The 23,146-nt window shown below is 39.5% G+C and overlaps 1 protein-coding gene across 2 annotated transcripts in view; it reads left to right on the top strand.

The window, feature by feature from the left end:
• Nucleotides 1-23,146, top strand: part of NUDT14 (nudix hydrolase 14) — a 142,750-nt gene that overhangs the window by 4,101 nt on the left and 115,503 nt on the right. Inside the window, exon 2 of one of the 2 annotated variants that reach the window (XM_058162874.1) lies at nt 19,371-19,487. In XM_058162874.1, coding sequence (XP_058018857.1) covers nt 19,434-19,487 — 54 coding nt within the window. In that variant the 5' untranslated portion in view covers nt 19,371-19,433. Of the gene's footprint in view, nt 1-19,370; nt 19,488-23,146 lie in introns of those variants that run through there. The other variant, XM_058162876.1, reaches the window with a different exon arrangement.

Below are 23,146 nucleotides of genomic sequence, written 5' to 3'. Positions count from 1 at the left end.
TGCAGCTTGTGTGCCAGTTATGCCCTTTCCTGGACCACCAATCCTTGCCCAAAAAGGCATTATTGTGTTTTTTTAAATCTTCGCAAGCCACCCAAAATCACTGAGAGTGAGAGTGAGATGAGGAGCTATATAAATTTTCTTAAATAAATAAATAAAAATATATAAAATCATGCTCAAACTAAATAGAATTGTTTTTCAAACTGAGGAAAAAGATAAGCCATGACTTCCTTTAGTCATTGCTTGATGAATAAGTCAGATTCTGGATCCTTCATTCATAAGAAGCCAGAATGAAACAAATCACATTACTGTACAGTTAGTTTGGTGGATTAGCTTACCTTTAACATAATAAAATTAAAGAAGAACAGAGAGGAAAACAAGCATCACTGCTTAAAGTTGCAAAATTCTTATTCTGATTATTTAGAGTAGCACAAGACAAGGCGAATGGGGTGGAACTGGAGTCCTCTTTCCAGTTATCATGTTGTAATAGGTGACATTTGAGTGTGATTTGCTAAATCTTGTTGAGGTCTGCCTGGTTCACATGGCACTAGTGTTGTGACTTTCCTTCTCTGTACATAATGCAATTTGTGTAACTAGCTTCAGAACAGTGTGAAGATCAGTGGTGGGATTCAAAATTTTTTACTACCGGTTCTGTCGGCATGGCATGGCTTGGTGGGCATGGCAGAGTAAAGATACTGTAAAATCTCGAATTCCACCCCACTCCAGGAGAAGGTTACTGCAAAATCCCCATTTCCTCCTGATCAGCTGGGACTTGGGAGGCACAGAATAGATGGGGGGCAGGCCCAGTCAGAGGTGGTATTTACCGGTCCTCCAAACTACTCAAAATTTCTGCTACCAGTTCTCCAGAACTGGTCAGAACCTGCTGAAACCCACCTTCAGTGAAGATGTATTATGCATGTTTTGAACTTCCTGAAAACCTTGACGCTGAGCAATATTAATAAGAAGCACTTATTAATATTAATAAGAAGCACTGAGAAGAGTCTATCAGACTTATATGGACATCGAAAATAATAATTTATTCTGCACCATCAGGGGAACAATTTAACCCCAAAGAGCAGCCAAAAAGAACATCTCATTCTGAACTGAATTCTCCTGATCAAGTCAGGTGACAAAATGATGGAAATAATGTAATGTGCAGATCTGAACTACCAGGAAGTTGTTTCCGCGTTACTGTGAGACTATGGTTGCTGGCATAGTCCTGAAGGAAGACCAAATGGACAAAAAGGCAGTACATCAAGGCAGGCAAAAAGAAAAAAATGTTTGGAATTTTATTTTTCCTGCAGGAATGTTTTGCCATTGTGTGAGATAAGCTAGGAAGGGGAAGCTGTTCTTTTCAGGGAGATCAGAAATCTACTTGAGTCTTCTCATCTGATGATCTGTAATATCTCTCCCATTCATCACTCTGAATAAAATGTGGCCCTGGCATGAGGAAAAAGGGGGTGGTACGATGGGTCAGGGGTTAAAATGCTGGGTTTGTCAGCTGAAAAGTCGACAGCCTGGATTTGAGACCTGACATCATGCGATAGGATGAGCCCTTATCTTTGCCTACCTCCTGCCCACCTAGCAGTTCAAAAGCATGCAAATGTGAGTAGATAAATAGGTAGCACTTCCATTGGCCACATGACTGCAGAAAATGTCTTCGGACAGTGCTGGCCCAATGGTCTTGAAATGGAGATGACCTCTACAGTTAGCTATGACTAGAAGAGAAAAATCTGCAGGGACGCCTTTCCCTTCCTGACTTGAGCAAAGAGACGATCAGCCTTCTTAAACCAGAGCCACTCTAGTTGCTTTGAATTCCAACTTCCATTGTCTGAACTGCAGGCCTTGGGTTACATTGAATTCCCAGTTGTGTGAACCAGCCCTCTTTCCCTCTTTGCTAGCTTGAGAAAGCTCCACATTCTACACCCTCTCCCAGAGCCATATCAATTCAATCACAAATAGGAGCAAGGCTGAGGATGCTATTCATGAAATCATAATAGGTGGGCATTAACCTGATAAGCAGTATCAGCTTTCCCAGAAACCCAGCCTAACCTCATGAAACTGAAAAACAATAGATTTATTGAAGGCTTTCCTAAAATAGGAGGAAATTATTACTCATTTGAGTTCTGTTCGTGTTAAGGTCAATGAGCTTCCCTCCACCCCCCAACTCTAATTGTTAATATTAGATGAAAGAACATTTCCTTTTACATTGTATTTGGCCCAGTAATAGCTCTAAGAAACAGAACGGACACATATATTACACCCCAAAAACATTTTTTGGACTTCACATTGTTTTCTGTTTAGGCTGTTAGTCATTTTCCTTTGACCTTTAAACTAATAATGCCCGACTCGTGTAAATGCAGGCAACAAATGGAGGAACTGAGGCACAAAGCAATTGGGAATTGCTTCAAGATAATCACATAGGAAACCTTAAATGGAGCAAGAAAATATGGTGCTAACCAATAAAGTTACTGGTACGATTAATTTAGCCCTTTCAAATTAAGTTTGAGCACAGTGAACAATCTTAAAATGAAGATAGATATAATATTGGAAGAATAATAAATCCACTTTTGAAAAATAATTTGAATATATGAACTCTACTCTGGACACTTTCAACTGATTGCTATCCTTACCAGGGGTGGGTTCCAAATCCCGTTGCTACCAGTTTGCTTGTGCACGCACACACGCTTGTGCACACATGAGGTGCTTCAGCGCATGCGCAGAAGGGTTGGGGCAGATGGGCAGTCTCCCGCCGCCGCTACCAGTTCACCCACTCTGGTGCGAACCGGTAGCAACCCACCACTGCTCCTTACCTTCCTCAATCATATAGTACAATGAATTACAACCTTCTCTAATCTCCACATGAATGCAAGTGTTTAAAAAAATTGGGAGTTGAGGTGGGGGATAATCAGATATAGAGATGTCCAAACACCTAAGTAAATAAATACATATATGTCGGCCTTCTCAAATAGATCAGATAGGAAAAATAATCAGATTAGTTAATTCTATTTTATTGTAAGAATCTTACATATCTGAAAGTGCAGATCTCCCACTGTCTCCTTTATAGTCTGAGAAGCTAGGGAGGGTCCCTTCTGAGCCTTTTTCTCCACCCATTATGCAACTGAGGGCAATGCCCTCTCTTATCTGACCATTCCCCAGGCAGCATTTCTTTGCTCCATTTCTCAAAGTATTTCTCACATAGTCTTGCAGTGTGTTAATGCTTTAAATGGATGGATAGCCTATCCAAAGTCTGCAGGAAAGTTGAAAGAAAATCCAGCATTTATTTGCAAACACTGAATACTCCATTACTATCTTGAGCTCCTGGTTCAAACCTTCCATCAGCTATGGAAACTCTATGCCAGTGATTATTTCTGGTCCAACCTATGTCAGAGGACTGTTGTATTAAAAATGGATGCACAATATGTTGCCTTAGCTCCTGAAAGAAAACTGGAATTGTTGGTTGGTTGGCTTGTTGATTGATTGATTAATTTATTGATTGATTATGTGACATTAAATCATTGTCAACTCTGACCACATAGCTAGATTTTTCTCCATGACACTCTGTCCCTAACCTGGTCCTTTAGGTCTTCCAACACCCAAATGACCACCATTTTAATTGAATCCTTTTCCATTGTTGCTGCTAATTCTCTTCTTCATTTTTGTTCTACCTTTCCCAGAAGTAATGCCTTGTCTAGAAAATTAAGTTTTTAAAAAAAGTAAGATGCAAAATCAATGTAGCAGTTTTGAAAACAAAATTAGCTAATTGGGGGATTTTCTGTGGAAAAAAATAGGGTAAAATAGTAGAAAGCCTGAAAAACTAGCATAAAAGAGAAACTCATGTCTAACCTTCTTAAACTACATAATGATTGCACTCATTTTCTTTATTTCACTAACAATTATTTAAGCCTCCTTTAAAGCTCAGAAACACATTGAAGAAGTGATAAAATACCTCTGATAACTTCCAAGGATTTGCATTAACATGTTTTAAATGTCTGCCTGAGGGACTTCTTCATTTGAATTAGCTATACTTTATTTCCTTGACTCATTTTCTGTAATGAAAAACTGCTCTGGTTTGTGTGCTTGCTCTAATAAAGGTGTCCACTAATCCTTTTATGAGAGCAGAGGGCCTTTTCAATTTTTATAAGAAAGAAAATCCTGGTACCTCTTTTGCATGCAGCCAATTTACCTCCTTAATGTTGATTCTAATATTGTTAAATTTCCAGGCAGTATTTGGCTTGTGAGAGTTATAATAATAGTAACAGAGTTGGAAGGGACCTTGGAGATCTTCTAGTCCAATCCCCTGCTCATGCAGGAGACCTGTACTAGGGATTTGAACCACTGAACTTTCTGATCAACAAGCTCAGTGTCTTAGCCACTGAGCCACCTAGTCAGGCTGTTACTTCATCATTCTTTACCTTTTATGTTTTATTAATTTTATTGTGACTTTTTTGGTAGTGGTGAGCTGCCCAGAGGGATGGGTGACATAAGAGTTTAATAAATAAATAATTTAATAAATTATTAGCAATCTCCAGTAAATTCACAATCTAAGACTGTTGAAAATTTAATAATTTAGGTTCTAGCCAAGTGCCTGAGGACATAGGCAATTCCAAGGAAGGTGGTTATTATTTTTATTATTATTATAGTTCATCACATTGTCAGTCAAATGTTTAGACTGGATTTGTCATCAATAAAATCTACCCTATGACATACATTTTTGCTTTGTTTCATTTTCTTTGTTTGTTTTATGGTTCTGTATTTTATTCTCTATGATAAAACAATAAATTTAAATAAAAAAATAAAACCTATCCTATGTCAGTGGATTTCTCTACTAAACAGTGTAGTAGATTTTAAAAATGTAGCTGTAATATATTGGTAGTGTCAAGGCTGAACCCAAAGGTGAAAGACTGGAGATTTCAAAACCACTCAGTGGTTATATACACAACACTGCTCGTCTGGAATTTGCTTCTGCCACCATCTATTTTCTAAGGAGATGCCTCTACTTCAGGGGTGAAATCCATCAGGTTCTTACAGGTTCTGGAGAACCAGTAGCAGAAATTTTGAGTAGTTCAGAGAACCGGCAAATACCACCTCTGGCTGGTCCCAGAGTGGGGTGGGAATGGAGAATTTGCAGTATCCTTCCCCTGACATGCCCACCAAGCCATGCCCACCAAGCCACACCACATCCACCAAACCACACCCACAGAATCGGAAGTAAAAAAAAAATTGAATTTCACCACTGTTCTACTTGGCATCTGTCCTACAACTCCAGTGTTTGACAAAGAGAAATCCTAAGCCCGTGTATTAAACCCAGAAGGAACTTCTAAAATAGGCATGTTGCTGCAAGTAGGCTTGTCTGGTTGGCCCTATGCTTAACAACTGCTTTCTTCTCGGCACATCGCTCCCACTTCATCCTATCCAGTTCAAGCAGCAGGCACACGATGGTCTTAGCCAGCGGTGGGATTCAAGTAATTTAACAACCGGTTCTCTGCCCTAATATTTTATTTTATTTATTTATTTTATTTATTAAATTTTTATACCGCCCTTCTCCTGAAGGACTCAGGGCGGTGTACAACCAAAGATAAAAACAGCAAGTATACAAAGTTAAAATATCAATTTAAAATACCTATTCAATAGTGGCCGAATTAAAACCGTCAGATTGACCTAACCTAAAATACCCCATATAAAATTACAAAAGATTAAAAATTTAAATTTTAAAAATCAGTCCAGTCCCGCTTGAATAAATAAGTGAGTTTTTAATTCCCGGTGAAAGGTCCGAAGGTCAGATATTTGGCGCAAACCGGGGGGAAGGTCGTTCCAGAGAGTAGGTGCTCCAACAGAGAAGGCCCTTCCCCTGGGGGCCGCCAGCCAGCATTGCTTGGCGGACGGCACCCTGAGGAGACCCTCTCTGTGAGAGCGTACGGGTCGATGGGAGCCATAAGGTAACAGCAAGCGGTCCCGTAAGTACCCGGGCCCTAAGCCATGGAGCGCTTTGAAGGTGGTAACCAAAACCTTGAAGCGCACCCGAAAGACCACAGGTAGCCAGTGCAGACTGCGCAGGAGTGGTGTTACCCGGGAGCAACGAGGAGCTCCCTCGATCACCTGCGCAGCTGCGTTCTGGACTAACTGGAGTCTCCGAGTGCACTTCAGGGGTAGCCCCATGTAGAGAGCGTTGCAATAATCCAGGCGGGAAGTGATGAGAGCATGAGTGACCGTGCATAAGGCATCCCGGTCCAGAAAGGGACGCAACTGGCGGACCAGGCGAACCTGGTAAAAGGCTCTCCTGGAGACGGCCGCCAAATGATCTTCAAACGACAGCCGTCCATCCAGGAGAATGCCCAAGTTGCGTACCCTCTCTGTTGGGGCCAGTGACTCGCCCCCAACAGACAGCTGCGGTTGTAGCTGACTGTACTGGGGTGCCGGCATCCACAGCCACTCCGTCTTGGATGGATTGAGTCTGAATCTGTTTCTCCCCATCCAGACCCGTACAGCCTCCAGGCAACGAGACAGCAGTTCAACAGCTTCGTTGGGGTGGCCCGGGGTGGAAAAGTACAGCTGAGTGTCATCAGCGTACAGCTGATAACTCACCCCGAAGCCACTGATGACCTCGCACAACGGCTTCATGTAGATGTTGAACAGGAGAGGCGAAAGAATTGACCCCTGAGGCACCCCACAAGTAAGGCGCTTCGCGGTCGATCTCTGCCCCCCTGTCAACACCGTCTGTGACCGGTCAGAGAGATAGGAGGAGAACCACCGATAAACGGTGCCTCCCACTCCCAAACTCCCCAACCGGCGCAGCAGGATACCATGGTCGATGGTATCAAAAGCCGATGAAAGATCCAACAGGACCAGGGCAGAAGAACAACCCCTATCCCTGGCCCTCCAGAGGTCATCCACCAACGCGACCAAAGCTGTCTCCGTGCTGTACCCGGACCGGAAGCCGGACTGGAACGGGTCTAGATAGACGGCTTCATCCAGGTACTGGGGAAGCTGCCATGCCACCACACTCTCTACAACCTTCGCCACAAAGCGAAGGTTGGAGACTGGACAGTAGTTACCCAAAATAGCTGGGTCCAGGGAAGGCTTCTTGAGGAGGGGTCTCACCACCGCCTCTTTCAAGGCAGCGGGGAAAACCCCTTCCAACAAAGAAGCATTTATAATTCCCTGGAGCCAGCCTCGTGTCACCTCCCGAGTGGCCAGCACCAGCCAGGAGGGACACGGGTCCAGTAAACATGTAGTGGCATGTAAACTCCCCAGCAGCCTGTCCATGTCCTCGGGAGCCACAGAATCAAACCCATCCCAAACAACATCAACAAGACGTGTCTCAGTCATCCCATCCGGATCATCACAATCTTGGTCCAAACTATCCCGAAGCTGAGCGATTTTATTGTATAGATAACCACTAAACTCCTCAGCACGTCCCTGCAAGGGGTCATCCCGTCTCCCCTAGTGTAAAAGGGAACGGGTCACCCGAAACAGGGCAGCCGGGCGGTTATCTGCCGACGCAATGAGGGTGGAAACATAGGAATGTTTCGCAACCCTCATTGCCACTAGGTAGGCTTTCGAAAAAGACCTAACTAGTGTCCTATCAGCCTCGGAACGGCTGGACCTCCAGGTACTCTCTAGGCGTCTTCTCCGGCGTTTCATCTCTCTCAGCTCCTCAGAGAACCAAGGAGCCAATTGAGATCTACGCCGGGTCAGAGGCCGCAAAGGCACGACACGGTCCAAAGCCCCAGCCGCAGCCTGTTCCCAGGCCGCAACTAGTTCTTCAGTCGTGCCGTGGGCAAGATCATCAGGAAACGGCCCAAGCTCTGTCAGGAACCTCTCGGGGTCCATCAGGCGCCTGGGACGGAACCAACGCATTGGTTCTGTCTCCCTGCGGTGGTGAGCGGCGGTCTGAAAGTCTAGGCGGAGGAGAAAATGATCTGTCCATGACACCGGTGTCATCACTTCTTCTTCCAACAACCAGTTTGCCAAACTGCTCAGACAGTTAACAACCGGTTCTCCCGAAGTGGTGCGAACTGGCTGAATCCCACCACTGGTCTTAACTACTGTATTGGCTAGGCTGTAAAAACTCAGGAGGGGGGAGGGGAAAGGAAACAAGCCTCTCCATCACAAGCCACAAAGCAGAGGTTAACCAATATTCTGGAACTTGAGATTCAAAACTAGACATTTTTGTTTCTAGTCTAGTTGTATTGGCCATGCATCTTAGGGAACCTATAATGGCCCTATGGAAATTCAATTGGACACATTGATAGATTATGTAATGAGAGGGGGGGCTATATGAATCCCATTCGTCAGTTGTGCAATTGATTTGGTCCAAGAATGCTTAATTGTAGCGAGGCAAAATTGACCTCATTACATCATGTAGAATCTTAAGAAGGCCTTGGTGCTTTTTTTGTACTTTTGAAACAACATGGCTAGTTTACATACCTAGTTTTCCATTTATTTATCTATCTATCTATCTATCTATCAAATTTGTACATCATCCATCTCACTATTTAAGTAACTCTGGGCAGTTTCCACATAAAAATGACAAAACTGTATTTAAAAAAGAGATTGTCTGTTTAGGTTGAGTTACAAACAGAGGTAAAAGCAAAGTTAGAAAAACAGAGGGAGCACCTTCAAGCCACAACCCAGGGTTTCAAGCCACTCATAGATCCCCATACTTCACACTCTTCTGGAAGGCCGGTAGACTGAGGGACAGCCTCACCTCTGGAGGCCAGATGTTCCATAGGCAGGGCCAATGGCAGAGAAGGCTCTTTTCTTAGACTTTTATTTTGAAAGACAACTCTTAGATATTTATATTGGTCAATTTGTTAAGTTGTGTTATTTTTAATCAGTGATTTGTATTTCTGTTTACTGTTTGAAAAAGTAAGATTTGGGTTTTGCCACAACAGACATACTCATCTTTACAATAGTTTGCCAGGCTTTTCAGTGCATGCTTCATGCCGGCTTGCATTTGGGAGAGTTTTATTATTATTTATCATCCTCATAAATCAAAATTGGGATTTTTCTATCAGAGAGTTTAGGAGCGAGAATATCTATTCAATGAAGGAATATTTAAACCGAATAGTTGAATATTTGAAAACTTGAATAGCCAAATTGTGCTGAGAAGAAAGCCCTTGAGAAGGCGACATTCACTGAGAGCATTTAAAAAACTACTATTTTCAACTTGAAATATTTGCTTGTCATTATCACAAAACCTCAAATTATTATTTTGATTTTGCACCCAGCCCAAGTAGATTTCATATTTCATTAGAGCTTGAAGATTCCTTTTTGAAACTTGTTTAAAATACCCTGCCCTTTAACCCTTCTGCCCTTCCTCTTGTATGGTGACAGGCATAAAGAATTCATCAGAGTGATTTTGCCTGGATCCAGTGAAGAGAATTGAAGGAGGGACAGCTGGATAAGTAGAGGGGAACACGGGGTCAGGTTGCATGTGTCTCATCAAAAAGAGCCACAGGTCTGACCTGCTGGAATGAAAGAGACAGCTGAATGGGGACGGGAAGAGTTATTTAAAGGGTAGAGAAACCATCATCTTCTCCAAAACCTTAAAACGAGGTTGGTACAATGAACACAAGAAGACAAGAAGGTTTATTTTTAATCTCTCAGACTTGGTTTTGATTTAGGTAATGGCCTAAAAAAGAAAGAAGGATCATAAAAAGAGCCATGCTGGATCAAAACGAGGGACTCCTTAATCCAGTGTTCTTTTTTCATTGTCCCCCTTGAAGCACCCAGGAGTGTTGGTAGTCTCTGTTTCTGGAAACAATGGAGCCATCTACCAATCATAAACCATGGTGACTGAGACCTTTAGTCTCTGCAAGTTTTCCTACTTGTCTTGCACAGCCTTCTAAAATAGTATTCCCACATTACAAGGCATGCTATTACAAGGGAAGAATGCTCGATCGTTCCACTTGCACTTTGATGCCTTTTGGCTGATCCCATCTTTCCCTTAATAGGGTGGGGCTAGCATCTCTGCAGCTAGCTGGCATGCTGAATGCTGATAGAGTCTCCCTATAGGTTCCAGAAACCTATATTAACAGAGTACATGAGAATTCAGGGAATAAAATAACTTCTTTCTTTCTTTCTTTCTTTCTTTCTTTCTTTCTTTCTTTCTTTCTTTCTTTCTTTCTTAACATGTAAAAGCTTCTGAGCTCAGAAATTTGCTTATTTCTGATGCTAATTGAACTAAACTGCAGACAGACACTGGATAAGCAAGATGATGTTGTTGTTGTTTTTGTCCTTCAGAAAATCACTAATTCATTATTCATCTACTGCAATCAGAAATTTCAATCAGAAATTAATTATGTAATTTTCCTCAATCCAGTTCTCTTCACAGACATTGGCTTAACATACATTTGGAGGAAACCAAGTTGGGAAAGCCTAGTCTATAGGCTGACCCAGTGGTGAAATGTAAAATTTGTTGCTACCGGTTCTGTGGGTGTGGCTTGGCGGTCATGGCTTGGTGGTGGTGGTGGTCATGTGGCTGGGTGGGTGTGGCCAACTTTTTTTTTTAGTTTTTCAAAGCATTTTTTACTACCGGTTTGGGTGAATAGTAGTAAAAAAAATGCTTTAAAAAAGTAAAAAAAAAGGGTCCAGCAATCACAGCTGTGCCACACGATTTTTGGAACTGGTTTTTTTTTCTTTTTAAAAACATTTTTTTTACTACCGGTTCCAGCGAATAGGTAGTAAAGAATGCTTTTAAAAAGTTTTTTAAAAGGTTCAGACGATCGCACAGCACAGATATGCTGCGCAATTGTTGGAACCTCTTTTTTTACCTTTTTAAAGCATTTTTTACTACTGGTTCACTTGAACTGGTAGTTTTGATCACCACTGGTTCACCCAAACCAGAGCGAACCGGTAGCATTGACCCTATAATTTAGGAGAGACTGAGTCAGTTCCTGATTTTGCCACTGCCATTGTAATTTTTGTAAACAAAAAAAAAACTACATACAAATTTCTAGTTTGATGTGTACTGTGACTTTTTGCTCAAATTTTGCTTAAGTGCATTTTCACAGGAATTTATTTATTTATTTATTGAATTTATATTGCCGCCTATTCACACATGGCGACTCAAGGCAACTTACAGAATATAAACCCTCATTTAAAACAATAAAACTAATAAAGAATCAAATAAATTAATATAATAAAATAAAATCACCCCCACCCTCCGCCTCAGTGACAGCAGATCACACAAGCCATCAAGGGCAGCCCCATGTAAAGCACATTGCAATAGTCAAGATGGGAAGTGACTAGGGCATGAGTGACTGTGAGTAGGGATTGTTGGTCCAGGAAAGGGCATAACTGGCACACAACCCGCAGTTGCACAAAGGACCTCCTGGCCATGACTGCCACCTGCCCTTCAAGCAGGAATCATGAGTCCAGGAGAACCCCCAGATTACACACAGGGTCTGACTGGGGTAGTGCTTCCCCATCCAAGACCAAAGGTGGCAATTCTCCCTGAGCCAACAAATGAATCCCAAACCCAGAGCCACTCAGTCTTGCCAGGGTTTAGTTTCAACCCATTGCTCCCCATCCATCCCCTAAAAGCCTCCAGGCACTGTGAGAGGGAGGACATGGCATCACTTAACTCATCACGGGCTGAGACATACAGCTGAGTATCATCAGCATATTGGTGAAACTTCAGTCCATGGTGATGGATGATCTCATCCAGCAACTTCATATAAATGTTGAACAGGAATGGAGAGAATACCAAGCCCTGCAGAACACCGCCAAAAACTGTGTCAGAACTTTCGGAAGTAGGCTTGGGAGAATCTGGGCCAATAAAATCAATATCAGCACAACCCATGAAGAGCAGCTTCCATTACTCTAGTAACTCTTCTATGATAAGAAACCCCCAAAACTTTAAGCTTAAACTGTCTACTGTTGACCTCATTCTAAGAGGTCCATAAGGGGCGTGCATAAGTGCACCTCCGTGCCTACCGTCCCTGTCCTAATATTCCTTTTTACTTACTCTTCGTGCATCCAAAGTATGTTTATACTTTTACCTGTTATCTTATATATGATTGAAAAATAAATAAATAAATAAATAAATAAATAAATAAATAAATAAATAAATAAATAAATAAATAGTCCCCAAAGCTCTTTTCCACACACACAAAATACTAGTAGGGGTTTTGAAAGGCATTGACTGTTGACCTCAGATAACATTTTACCTGGCCCACCATAGAGAACAGTTTCAAACCTCTCATTTCTGTAATAATGATTATACAAAAGGAAAGACAAGCGAAGACAAGCTTTGGAGATAGCTAAGGGCAGGTTTCTTTCCATGCTGCCTTGAGATTCATCTTCCTGTTTCGAAGACATGTCATTAGAGTCTGTATTGCTGCAGGGTAGAACAAAGAATATATGTTGTGGATAAATTCATGGTAAATTGCTTTACTCATGCAAAATAAATCCAAGATAGGGAATAGCTTGTGAGGTCTGTGCCAGTATTGTATAAGCAGCTTCAGGCAAGACTGAAGTTTGATCCACCTCTGATAAGAATCTGCTCCAATCGGGCATCACAGACTAAGATCCACTCCCTCTACTCCCTTTTAATCCTGCCCTTGCTCTTGGTTTAGCACAGAGTCTAAAGCCTGTGAATCAAGCAATGGACTCTCCTAACTCTGAATGTATTCATTTATTTTTATTTATTTTATTTTGTCAAGCATATATAGGATAACAGGTAAAAGTATAAACATAATTTGAATACATGAAAAGAGTAAGTAAAAAAGAATATTAGGACAGGGATGGTAGGCACTGATGCACTTATGCAAGCCCCTTACAGACCTCTTAGGAATGGGGTGAGCTCAACAGTAGACAGTTTAAGGTTAAAGTTTGGGGGTTTGGAGAAAAAACTACAGAATCAGGTAGTGCATTCCAGGCATTGACACTCTGTTACTGAAGTCATACAAGCAATGTCGGCTGACGGCCCCCGGGGAAGGGCCTTCTCCATGGGGGCTCCCACCCTCTGGAATGAACTTCCCCCAGGACTCCGTCAACTGCCTGACCTTTGGACCTTCCGCCGCGAGTTGAAGATATACCTATTTATTCGCGCAGGACTGGCATAGAAATTTTTAGTAGTTTTTAATATTTGGATTTAAATTTTATGTGGTTTTATGGTTTAAAATGGATTTTAATTTGGCCTTATATTTAATAAGTTTTTTAATTACTGTTTTATTGTGCACTTTTTACTGTTTTATTTGGCTGGGAACCGCCCTGAGTCCTTCGGAAGAAGGGAGGTATAAAAATTTAATAAATAGATTACTAATAGGACAATATTGGAAGAAAAAAGAAGTACCAACAATAGAAGAATGGATATTGAAAGTTGCCAATTTGGCTGAGATGGCGAAGATATCAGCCTTTTTGAAAGACAATACGCAAGAAAGATACTTAAAGGAATGGAAAAAATGGATTGACTATATTCAACGTAGATATCAGACTAAGAGTTATCAGACTGTTTTTGAATGATTATGATGTATTATTTTTGATTGCTTTTGGGAAGTTAGAATTGATGATTGTAGGGGTATAATTAAGTTGGGATGAAATTTTTTTAGCATATGTTTGTTTTATTTTTAACTATACCTTGTGCTCGTTCCGGGAAGTTGGGGGGGGGAGGGGGGTTGCGAAGGGAGGGGGGAGGAGGGGGGGAAAGGGGGGGGGAATTTTGTAAAACTTTTTGAATAAAAAAATATATAAATAAATAAATAAATAAATAAATAAATAAATAAATAAATAAAAAATATTTTCTGCAATCGAATTTGGAGTGGTTTATCTTGAGTTTGTATTTATTATTTGCTCGTGCATTGTTGTGGTTGAAGCTGAAGTAGTCATTGACAGGAAGTACATAGTTGCAGATAATTTTATGTACTATGCTTAGGTCAGACAGAAGTCGGTGTAATTCTAAGTTGTCTAAGCCCAAAATTTGGAGTCTGGTGGCATAAGGTATTTTATTACCTTATGTAATAAATAGCGGTAGCGGAGTGGAGGGCTGTTCTCATAAAATATCTCTGGACTCTTTTGGTTGTATTTATGTCCGATATGCAGTGCAGGTTCCAGATAGATGAGCTGTATTCAAGAATTGATCTAGCAAATGTTTTGTATGCTCTAGTTAGTAGTACAATATTACCAGAGAAGAAACTATGCAAGATTAGGTTAGCAACTCTTCATGCCTTTTTGGCAATGTTGTTACAGTGGGCTCTGGCACTTAGATCTTTAGAAATAAGTACTCCAAGGTCCTTGGCAGAGTGACGGTCATCTACAAGGTCATGTCCATCTAATTTGTATTTTATGTTTTGAATTTTTTTCCCAATGTGACAGAGCATTTGTTGCTTGAATTGTTCTATCTGAAGCTGGGATTCTATCTGAACCCCAGCTTCAATGTACAAGCTCTCCCAATACACAGGACAACATACCTAGGCTACCACAGATAAGCTACTTTAATAATCATGTCTTCTTTCCAAGGAACTTCAGAAATATAGCACTGTGAGGAGAGACCCAGTAAAGAATGCTCAGCAGTTTCAGAGAACTATCAATCCCAAGTTCTTTTGTGAGAAGCCATAAGCATGTGGGGATACACATTGACATTGATTATATGGCGGAAGAGTGGAATACAAGGACAATAAATCAACTTTTTAGTTTTGCCCTAGGCCTTGAAAAACCTCTGGGTGGTTCTGACAAAAGGATGTTTACAAAGGATTTCACTACTTCATTCAGTCAGTGTGAGTCACCTTGTCCCAACTCATGAGTAATAAATTTCTTCCGTATATCAACTCAGAAGAAAGGAAGAAAACATAAAAAGATCAGCCAGATGTCCAGCTCTCGTTTTATGTAACTAAAGCAGCATGTAACTCCCTCAGTGTAACTGAAACTTCCTAATCAAATATACAAAACACCTCTCATGTCCCGTTCAGCAGCTGTGCCTTAGTGGTGTTTGCAGGCTATAAAATTCCAACTGGGTGGACAATGCCAGATAACCTCAACCCTAGTTTCCATATTATAAGGCAAGGTTTGAACCTAAGAACTTTCAAAGGTGCTGCTGACCGAAAAAGTTGCTTCTGGAAGCCCTGCCTCCTCTTGCTTTTTTTTTTTTTTTTTTGCCAGCAGCTGGCATTCAGCTCTATACTGATCTGAAGATGGAGTTTTATATAGTCATGCAATGAATTCATTGATGGTCCAGCCTTCAAGAATTTGTCTAGCCCTCCCACAAGCCATCTGAACTAAACTTGTAGCAGTGGCACTGAGTTATATAAGTTAATTATGCTTTGGGTCAATAAATGCATTGTTTTGTTACTTGTTACACTTTTTATGGGAGAAAAGTGTACTCTTTTTGTTGAAATTCGTTGACAACTAAGCTTCAATTGTAGAATTGAAGGAATTTACTGGCATCAAATTTTGGGGGTTTTTAAACAGTACTTAGCATAAAATATGTTTTGGGAATAATGTCTATAGCAAATAACATCCACTATTATTGGGTGGAGGATATACATAATGCACACCATAAAAAAGGACAGTTTTACTGAGTACAAAGGGAGGGAGGGAAGGAGGGAGGGAGGGAGGGAGGGAGGGAGGAAGGAAGGAAGGAAGGAAGGAAGGAAGGAAGGAAGGAAGGAAGGAAGGAAGGAAGGAAGGAAGGAAACTTTATCTTATATGTCCATCCAACCATGTGCTTAATGTAGTTTTAGACTTGTAATTTAACACAACTTGTTATTTAGGTACAGTAGCATATCAGTAGCATTTAAAACCAAATAGGTTTCATCTCTTTTCCTTTTTCTCTTTTCAGTTGCTTCAGCAAAACCATTGTTGATACAAATCATGATTTACAAACTCACTTCAAACCATGTTTTCATATTCTAAGGCAGCAACTGGTCACAATTCTCAGTTTGACCATTAGACAAGGCACTGTTATATTTCCACAATTAGATCTGGTGGCTGACCAGTCTTCGCAGCTGTCCTGGGTTTCTGAACAAGCTTTCTTCCCAGCAACTAATGACAATTTTCAAAGCAGGATCTTCCACAAAATCATTAAAAAGTATATTCTATCACTATTATCCAGATGAACTTTTGTCTCATTTTAATTGTATGCTCTTAACCATTGTGGCAATGTTTTTGAAACTTGGCAACTCGAAGAGGTGTGGGCTTCAATTCCCAGAATTCCCCAGAATTCCCCAGCCACATACCTTCCAGTTCTGAGCAAATAGAACTCAAACGTATAGAATATGTAATAATATAATGTAATAATATAATATAATGGAAGTAATATTTGCATATTATTTAGTAATAGAAGTAACAGCCATCACTAGTCTTTGCTCAACAAAATCAAAGTCCAGGAAAATCAATGGGAACTCAGCAATATGAGTTGGGAATTTTAAAAGGTAGCAGTAAAAGTCCTCGACATGTAAAAGGTCTTTGGCTTGTAAAAGTTACTAACGAATAGATAAGCCAAAAGGATATAAACTTCCACACCTATTTTTTTCAATGCAGGATTTATATTTTCTGTGAAACGTTTTAAAACCTAGACATATATGTTTCCATTGTGTGCTGTAGAATTGTGGGCATTTAATTAGAAAATAAATGAATCAGGACATTAGTGTCTTCTGTGCAGCACAAGTACATCCAAGGATGCAGAAATGTAGAAGAAATAGTTCAACATATAACTCAGCACAATCTCACAAAGGGATTGTGCTGAGTAAGTATTATCTTTGATAAAGCTTTCACTACCAGTTCTCTTCCCAAACTTTGGTCACTAGCCACAGTCATCCCTATCTTCAAAAAAGGAGACCCCAGCTTAGTCGAAAACTACAGACCGATCTCCCTTTGCTGCGTCACCTGCAAAGTCATGGAATCTATCATCAACCAATCCATTACCTCACACTTAGAAACTAACAACCTACTCTCCAACAAACAATTTGGTTTCAGGAAAAAATTATCATGTAACTTACAACTTCTCCACTGCAAAAAGATATGGACTTCAAATCTCGATCAAGGCAAATCAATAGATGCAATCTACATAGACTTCTGCAAAGCTTTTGACTCAGTAGTACACAATAAACTTCTCCTAAAACTCAGGACCCCTCCACAAATGGATATCTGCTTTTCTGTCTAACAGACAACAAGTGGTCAAAATTGGCAATGCTCTATCAAATCCTGTTCCTGTCAAGAGTGGCGTTCCTCAAGGCAGCGTCCTTGGACCAACACTCTTTATACTATACATTAATGACCTCTGTGACCACATCTCAAGTAATTGTGTTCTCTTTGCTGATGATGTCAAACTATTCAACACCACAGACAATACTTCTATCATTCAAAACGACCTTGATCATCTATCCGCTTGGTCTAAAAATTGGCAGCTCCAAATTTCAACCAGCAAATGCTCAGTCTTACATATAGGAAAAAAGAACCCAAAAACTAAATACATACTAGATGGACATTACCTTACAGACGACCCCCATCCCGTTAAAGACCTTGGAGTTTTCATGTCAAATGATCTAAGTGCCAAAGCCCACTGCAACTACATAGCAAAAAAAGCTCTAAGAGTTGTAAACCTAATTTTGCGTAGCTTCTTTTCCAAAAACACCACACTACTAACCAGAGCATATAAAACATTTGCTAGACCAATTCTAGAATACAGCTCACCTGTTTGGAACCCTCACCACATCTCTGACATCAATACAATTGAACGTGTCCAGAAATATTTTACAAGAAGAGTTCTCCATTCCTCTGAAAACAATAAAATACCCTATCCCACCAGACTTGAAATCCTAGGCTTAGAAAACTTGGAACTCCATCGCCTTCGACAAGACCTAAGCTTAACTCACAGAATCATCTATTGTAATGTCCTTCCTGTTAAAGACTACTTCAGCTTTAATTGCAATAATACTAGAGCAACTAATAGATTTAAACTTAATGTCAACCGCTTTAATCTAGATTGCAGAAAATATGACTTCTGTAACAGAATCATCAGTGCTTGGAATACTTTACCTGACTCTGTGGTCTCTTCCCATAATCCTAAAAGTTTTATCCAAAAACTTTCTACTATTGACCTCACCCCATTCCTAAGAGGACCATAAGGGGCGTGCATAAGCGCACAAACGTGCCTACCGTTCCTGTCCTATTGTTTTTTTTTCTTTTCTCCTTCCTATATATATGCTTATACCTCCTTATATTTACCCATATATATATATGTTTATTTACTATATAATCTTTTTTTATGATACCTACATATATTGTTGTGACAAAATTAAAAAAAAGGGGGGGGACTGCCATGATCTTGGTCTTCTACCATTGTTTCCTTGAACTTCTCCCATTAACTTATTAAATTAAACTGAATCACTTTATCTTTTACACTCTAATTTGACTGATAAGATTTTTTTTTCATGTTACAGAAGTTCTCAAATGTCTCATCCTGCAACCATTTGATTTGTTTTGTCTTGAATTTATCTAGAATGAAGCTTTTTAGAATGATGTAACCCTAGACATGTCGCAATCTTATGCAGACTGGAAAAACCCTCATGCAATGAATATAAAGAATAGATTTAATTGATTAGATTTGAATGGACAGAAGAACTTTAAAATTTGTGACATTTTTAAAGAAGAAACAAAATATCCAATGCAAAAAAAAAATGAAATGGCTCTCATGAGGCACTAAAATAACTGACCACTAACTCAATGAAGTAAAACCAGACAGAAGTACTAAAATGAATCTAAACGTTAAATATGGTGAACACACAATGCAAAAGCAAGAATCATCTGATTCTTGGAAAAATGAAAGCAATTGGAAAAGAGGAATTGGAAAACAACATGACAAGTTAGTTTATTGATGATGCAAGTGAGAGCTTACAAGAACTCAAAGAATCAGTTAGCAACAGACATTCCGAGATACGAGGAGACTGAAGTGATAAAATGATTAAACAAGAACTTTTGAATATAATAAAAAAAAGCCCAGAAGGCAAATAAATCGTTTCTCTAATGCTAATAAGAAGACTTTATGGAGTCAGTCATGACGAGAGCGTCTTTATCTTTAACCCAACACGGATCTTTTAAGGCTTCTTGTTTTCACCTGATATTTGACTCTTAGTTGGTCACCAGCAATTTTTGAGCCTTTGTTCGCACACAGATAAATTTCAAAATTATTATTTTTTTACAATTATTATTTAATATATTTTTCTTTTTCTTCTGGTCTCCATTCATCATGATCCTAAAGACAGAATCACTCAGTTAAAGGCCTTCATAAATATTGTCAGAAAATTTTTAGTTTTCTATTAAGGCAACCATCTTTAGATACATTGTGCATTTAGTCCTGCTCAGTTTAATGACAGCCTTGTATCAAGTCAGAACATAACCAACACTCTCAGTATGCTTAAATTCCACAGCAACTGCAGATCTCGGAAGGGGAAGAGTTGATATGGAGATAATTTCTGAAAGACAGAAAGTTCATGTCCTTGATTCAAGCCCTGTCTGATGCAATCAATCAACAAGACTGCATCCAGGTAAATACTTTTATTTGGCTCAGCATGAGTTCTCTTCTATTCTTATCCATTCTGCAAGTTTTTTTTTTTCCTTGTCAGGCAGATCATTTTCCCTTTCCCTTTTGTCAGACTACAAATTTACAAAGCTTGTTTGCATGCTCCGTGCTGGATTTTAATCAAGTTCATGGTGAAAGGAGATAATTGTTGAAGAAGAAAAAAAAAGAACCTTCACAATTACTTTGCAGCTGACTTCATCACAAAAAAAGAACTTTCCCCAATGACAGATGGTTGGTAGAATTTCTCTATCCACAGCCCTCAGTGAGGCTGAATTAATCACAAGAAAGTGTGTATACACTACCATCTTTGATTTGGGACATGTCTTGTCAACAGCTATGTTTTATTCATCAGAGAAATCGGACCCTACATTATTTTTTTATTCAGTAGAAGGGTAGGAGAAAGGTGCACTTCAGCATGGAAGTTTTCTAGATACTCTTCCAAGTTTACAGCCTAAGAAGATAAAAGCAAAAAATGGTTTGAGAAATAGTATTTGACAGTTGAAAGTTGCAGATTAATTTTTAAGAGAGCTCTGACTCAGGAGAGATTTACCAACTGAACTGATCAGAACAGCTGAATTTTTGTATAGCTGCAGCCACAGCTAACTGTAGCAGAATGATCAAGACCGCCTCAGATGGAGGCTATTTATAACTTGGAAAAATTCAGAAAAGGTTTTTCTTGTAACTAGATATAGGCAAATCTATCCAGTTTCATTCAGTTCTTAAAATTAAGTGTGCTTTATCCTATTTTTGCATCTGTTTGCAACTGTTTTTAAGACTGAGTGAAAATCTGTATAAATTCTCTTGCATTTTTGAATGCATTTGAATGCACATTTCCTAATATATATGTTTATTACAACTTTATATACACTTTCCCCTCATATAGATTGAAGCACAGTTGTTGAGTTACTGCATTGTAACGTTACATTGCAGAACATGATTTTTAACTATGTTCTGGCGTTCTATGACACCCCCCCCCCTAATCAATGGTGTCCCGCTTTGACATTGCTGAAATCTGGTCACTTTATCCAAGATGGCTTCTGCCAGGCTCACTTCAGGTTTGAGGACTAGGGTGACATGATAGCAGTGTTCCAATAGTTGAGGGGCTGCCACGAAGAAGAGGCATTTTCCAAAGCATCCGAAGGCAAGATAAGAAACAATGGATGGAAATTAATCAAGGAGAGAAGCAGCCTGGAATTAAGGAAGAACTTCCTAACAGTGAGGACAATTAACCAGTGGAACAGCTTGCCTTCAGAAATCATGGGTGCTTCATCACTGGAGGTTTTTAAGAAGACACTGGGCAACCACTTGTCTGAAATGATGTCTCCTGCTTGAGCAGGGAGTTGGACTAGAAGACCTCCAAGGTCCCTTCCAGCTCTATTCTGATTGGTTGGTTGGTTGGTTGGTTGGTTGGTTGGTTGGTTGGTTGAAAATGATACGTATTTGCTGCTGAATACTTAGTTCTTCCCATTTTCCTCAAAGACTTTATAAACAGAGGGGGACATTGCCCATGCCGTAAAGCATTCAAAAACTTGGGCACTTAAAAAGTATTGTATGTCTTTATTTATTTGAAGTGAAAAGTGTTCTCTAGTGTATAATTGATGTCCAACCAGGTACCTGCAAGATCATCAAGCACACAAAAAATGTGTGCTGCCACTGGAAGCACAAAACAAACTGTTTCCCACACAACACAACAGCTTTGCTATTTGCCATTCATTAAATAAATGAAAAGAGTCAAACAGGTTCAGCAACTGTAGTTAGGAAATATATAGCTTTACTTTCCACTTACATTTTGTAACCTCTTTTATAAAAATGTAAACTTTAAAAGCAGCATTTATCCAGATTCTTCCAAGGGTTTTCACACCTGCTCTTGTAGTCAAATAAGCGCAGAATTGGCTTCATTGCTTAGAAATATATTATTTCTAGAAATGTGATTACTTTCTTTCTTTTGCGTTGTTGATCTGATTGTTATTATGTTTTTGTTTTCTGCTCCACATAAAGCTGTATTTTGGAAAGCTACAGGAAACATGCAAGGTATCCATTGAAGCAGGCTACAGTAAAATTAGATTTGTTATTTTTTTTATTGCTCATTTAAAACATTCTATAAAGCAGGCTTGTTTTGGAGAACACAGAGTTGGTTGCCAGGACAACTACTTGCATGGCAGGACAGATATTTTAGGACAATCTTGTCCAAATGGTGCCCTGCCAATATATTAAGCTGCAACTTCAAAATTTACCAAACAATATGATTTGGTGAAATTGTAGAATAAAGAAAATGAATTAAGAGGTATGGAGAAGTAAAGTTTGATTCACAGTGATACTTCTATAAAATCAGCAGAGTTGATCAACAGAAAGTCTAATCAGTTTGAATGTGCATATTAATTTTTCAGAATTGAATTAAAGTAGGATCAACTTCCTTAAAATTTAAACCTTTTCATTTTAAGAACAATAGAATAGAATAGAATTTTTTATTGGCCAAGTGTGATTGGACACACAAGGAATTTTTCTTGATGCATATGCTCTCAGTGTACATAAAAGAAAAGATACGTTCATCAAGGTACAACATTTACAACACAAATGATGGTCAATATATCAATATAAATCATAAGGATTGCCAGCAACAAAGTTACAGTCATACAGTCATAAGTGGAAAGAGATTGGTGATGGGAACGATGAGAAGATTAATAGTAGTGCAGATTTAGTAAATAGTTTGACAGTGTTGAGGGAATTATTTGTTTAGTAGAGTGATGGCCTTCGGGAAAAAACTTTTCTTGTGTCTAGTTGTTCTGTTGTGCAGTGCTCTATAGCGTCGTTTTGAGGGTAGGAGTTGAAACAGTTTATGTCCTGGATGTGAGGGATCTGTAAATATTTTCACAGCCCTCTTCTTGATTCGTGCAGTATACAGGTTCTCAATGGAAGGCAGGTTGGTAGCAATTATTTTTTCTGCAGTTCTAATTATCCTCTGAAATCTGTGTCTTTCTTGTTGGGTTGCAGAACCAAACCAGACAGTTATAGAGGTGCAAATGACAGACTCAATAATTCCTCTGTAGAACTGAATCAGCAGCTCCTTGGGCAGTTTGAGCTTCCTGAGTTGGCGCAGAAAGAACAGTCTTTGTTGTCCTTTTTTGATGATGTTTTTGATGTTAGCTGTCCATTTTAGGTCATGAGATATGATAGAACCTAGAAATGTAAAGGTTTCTACTGTTGATACTGTGTTGTCTAGTATTGTGAGAGGTGGAAGTATGGAAAGGTTTCTCCTAAAGTCTACCACCATTTCTACGGTTTTGAGTGTGTTCAGTTCCAGATACGATCAATATGTAGAAAGTATAAAGAATCAGAGCCTGTATACAGATATAGAAATATAGGAAACTCTTCAATTTAACAGACTAATTGGGTATAAGGTTTTATAAAGCAGAAATGTCCATTAAATCCAAATGAGCTTTACACATTTTACATATGCACAAAATAGCAAATGGGATTTTGTATCTGCATAGGAATATACAATATAAGGACTATTTTGATTATTGCATCCAAATACTGCTAACTGAAGTATGTTTGTGTCAAGGATTTGTTGTACAATAATTATTCAAATTCAGGACTATAGAAGAAGATGACATAAAGCTAAAA

This window comes from Ahaetulla prasina, chromosome 1 (genome assembly GCF_028640845.1).
Source record: "Ahaetulla prasina isolate Xishuangbanna chromosome 1, ASM2864084v1, whole genome shotgun sequence".
Classification (NCBI taxonomy): domain Eukaryota; kingdom Metazoa; phylum Chordata; class Lepidosauria; order Squamata; family Colubridae; genus Ahaetulla; species Ahaetulla prasina.
This window is presented reverse-complemented; position numbering and strand designations above follow the sequence as displayed.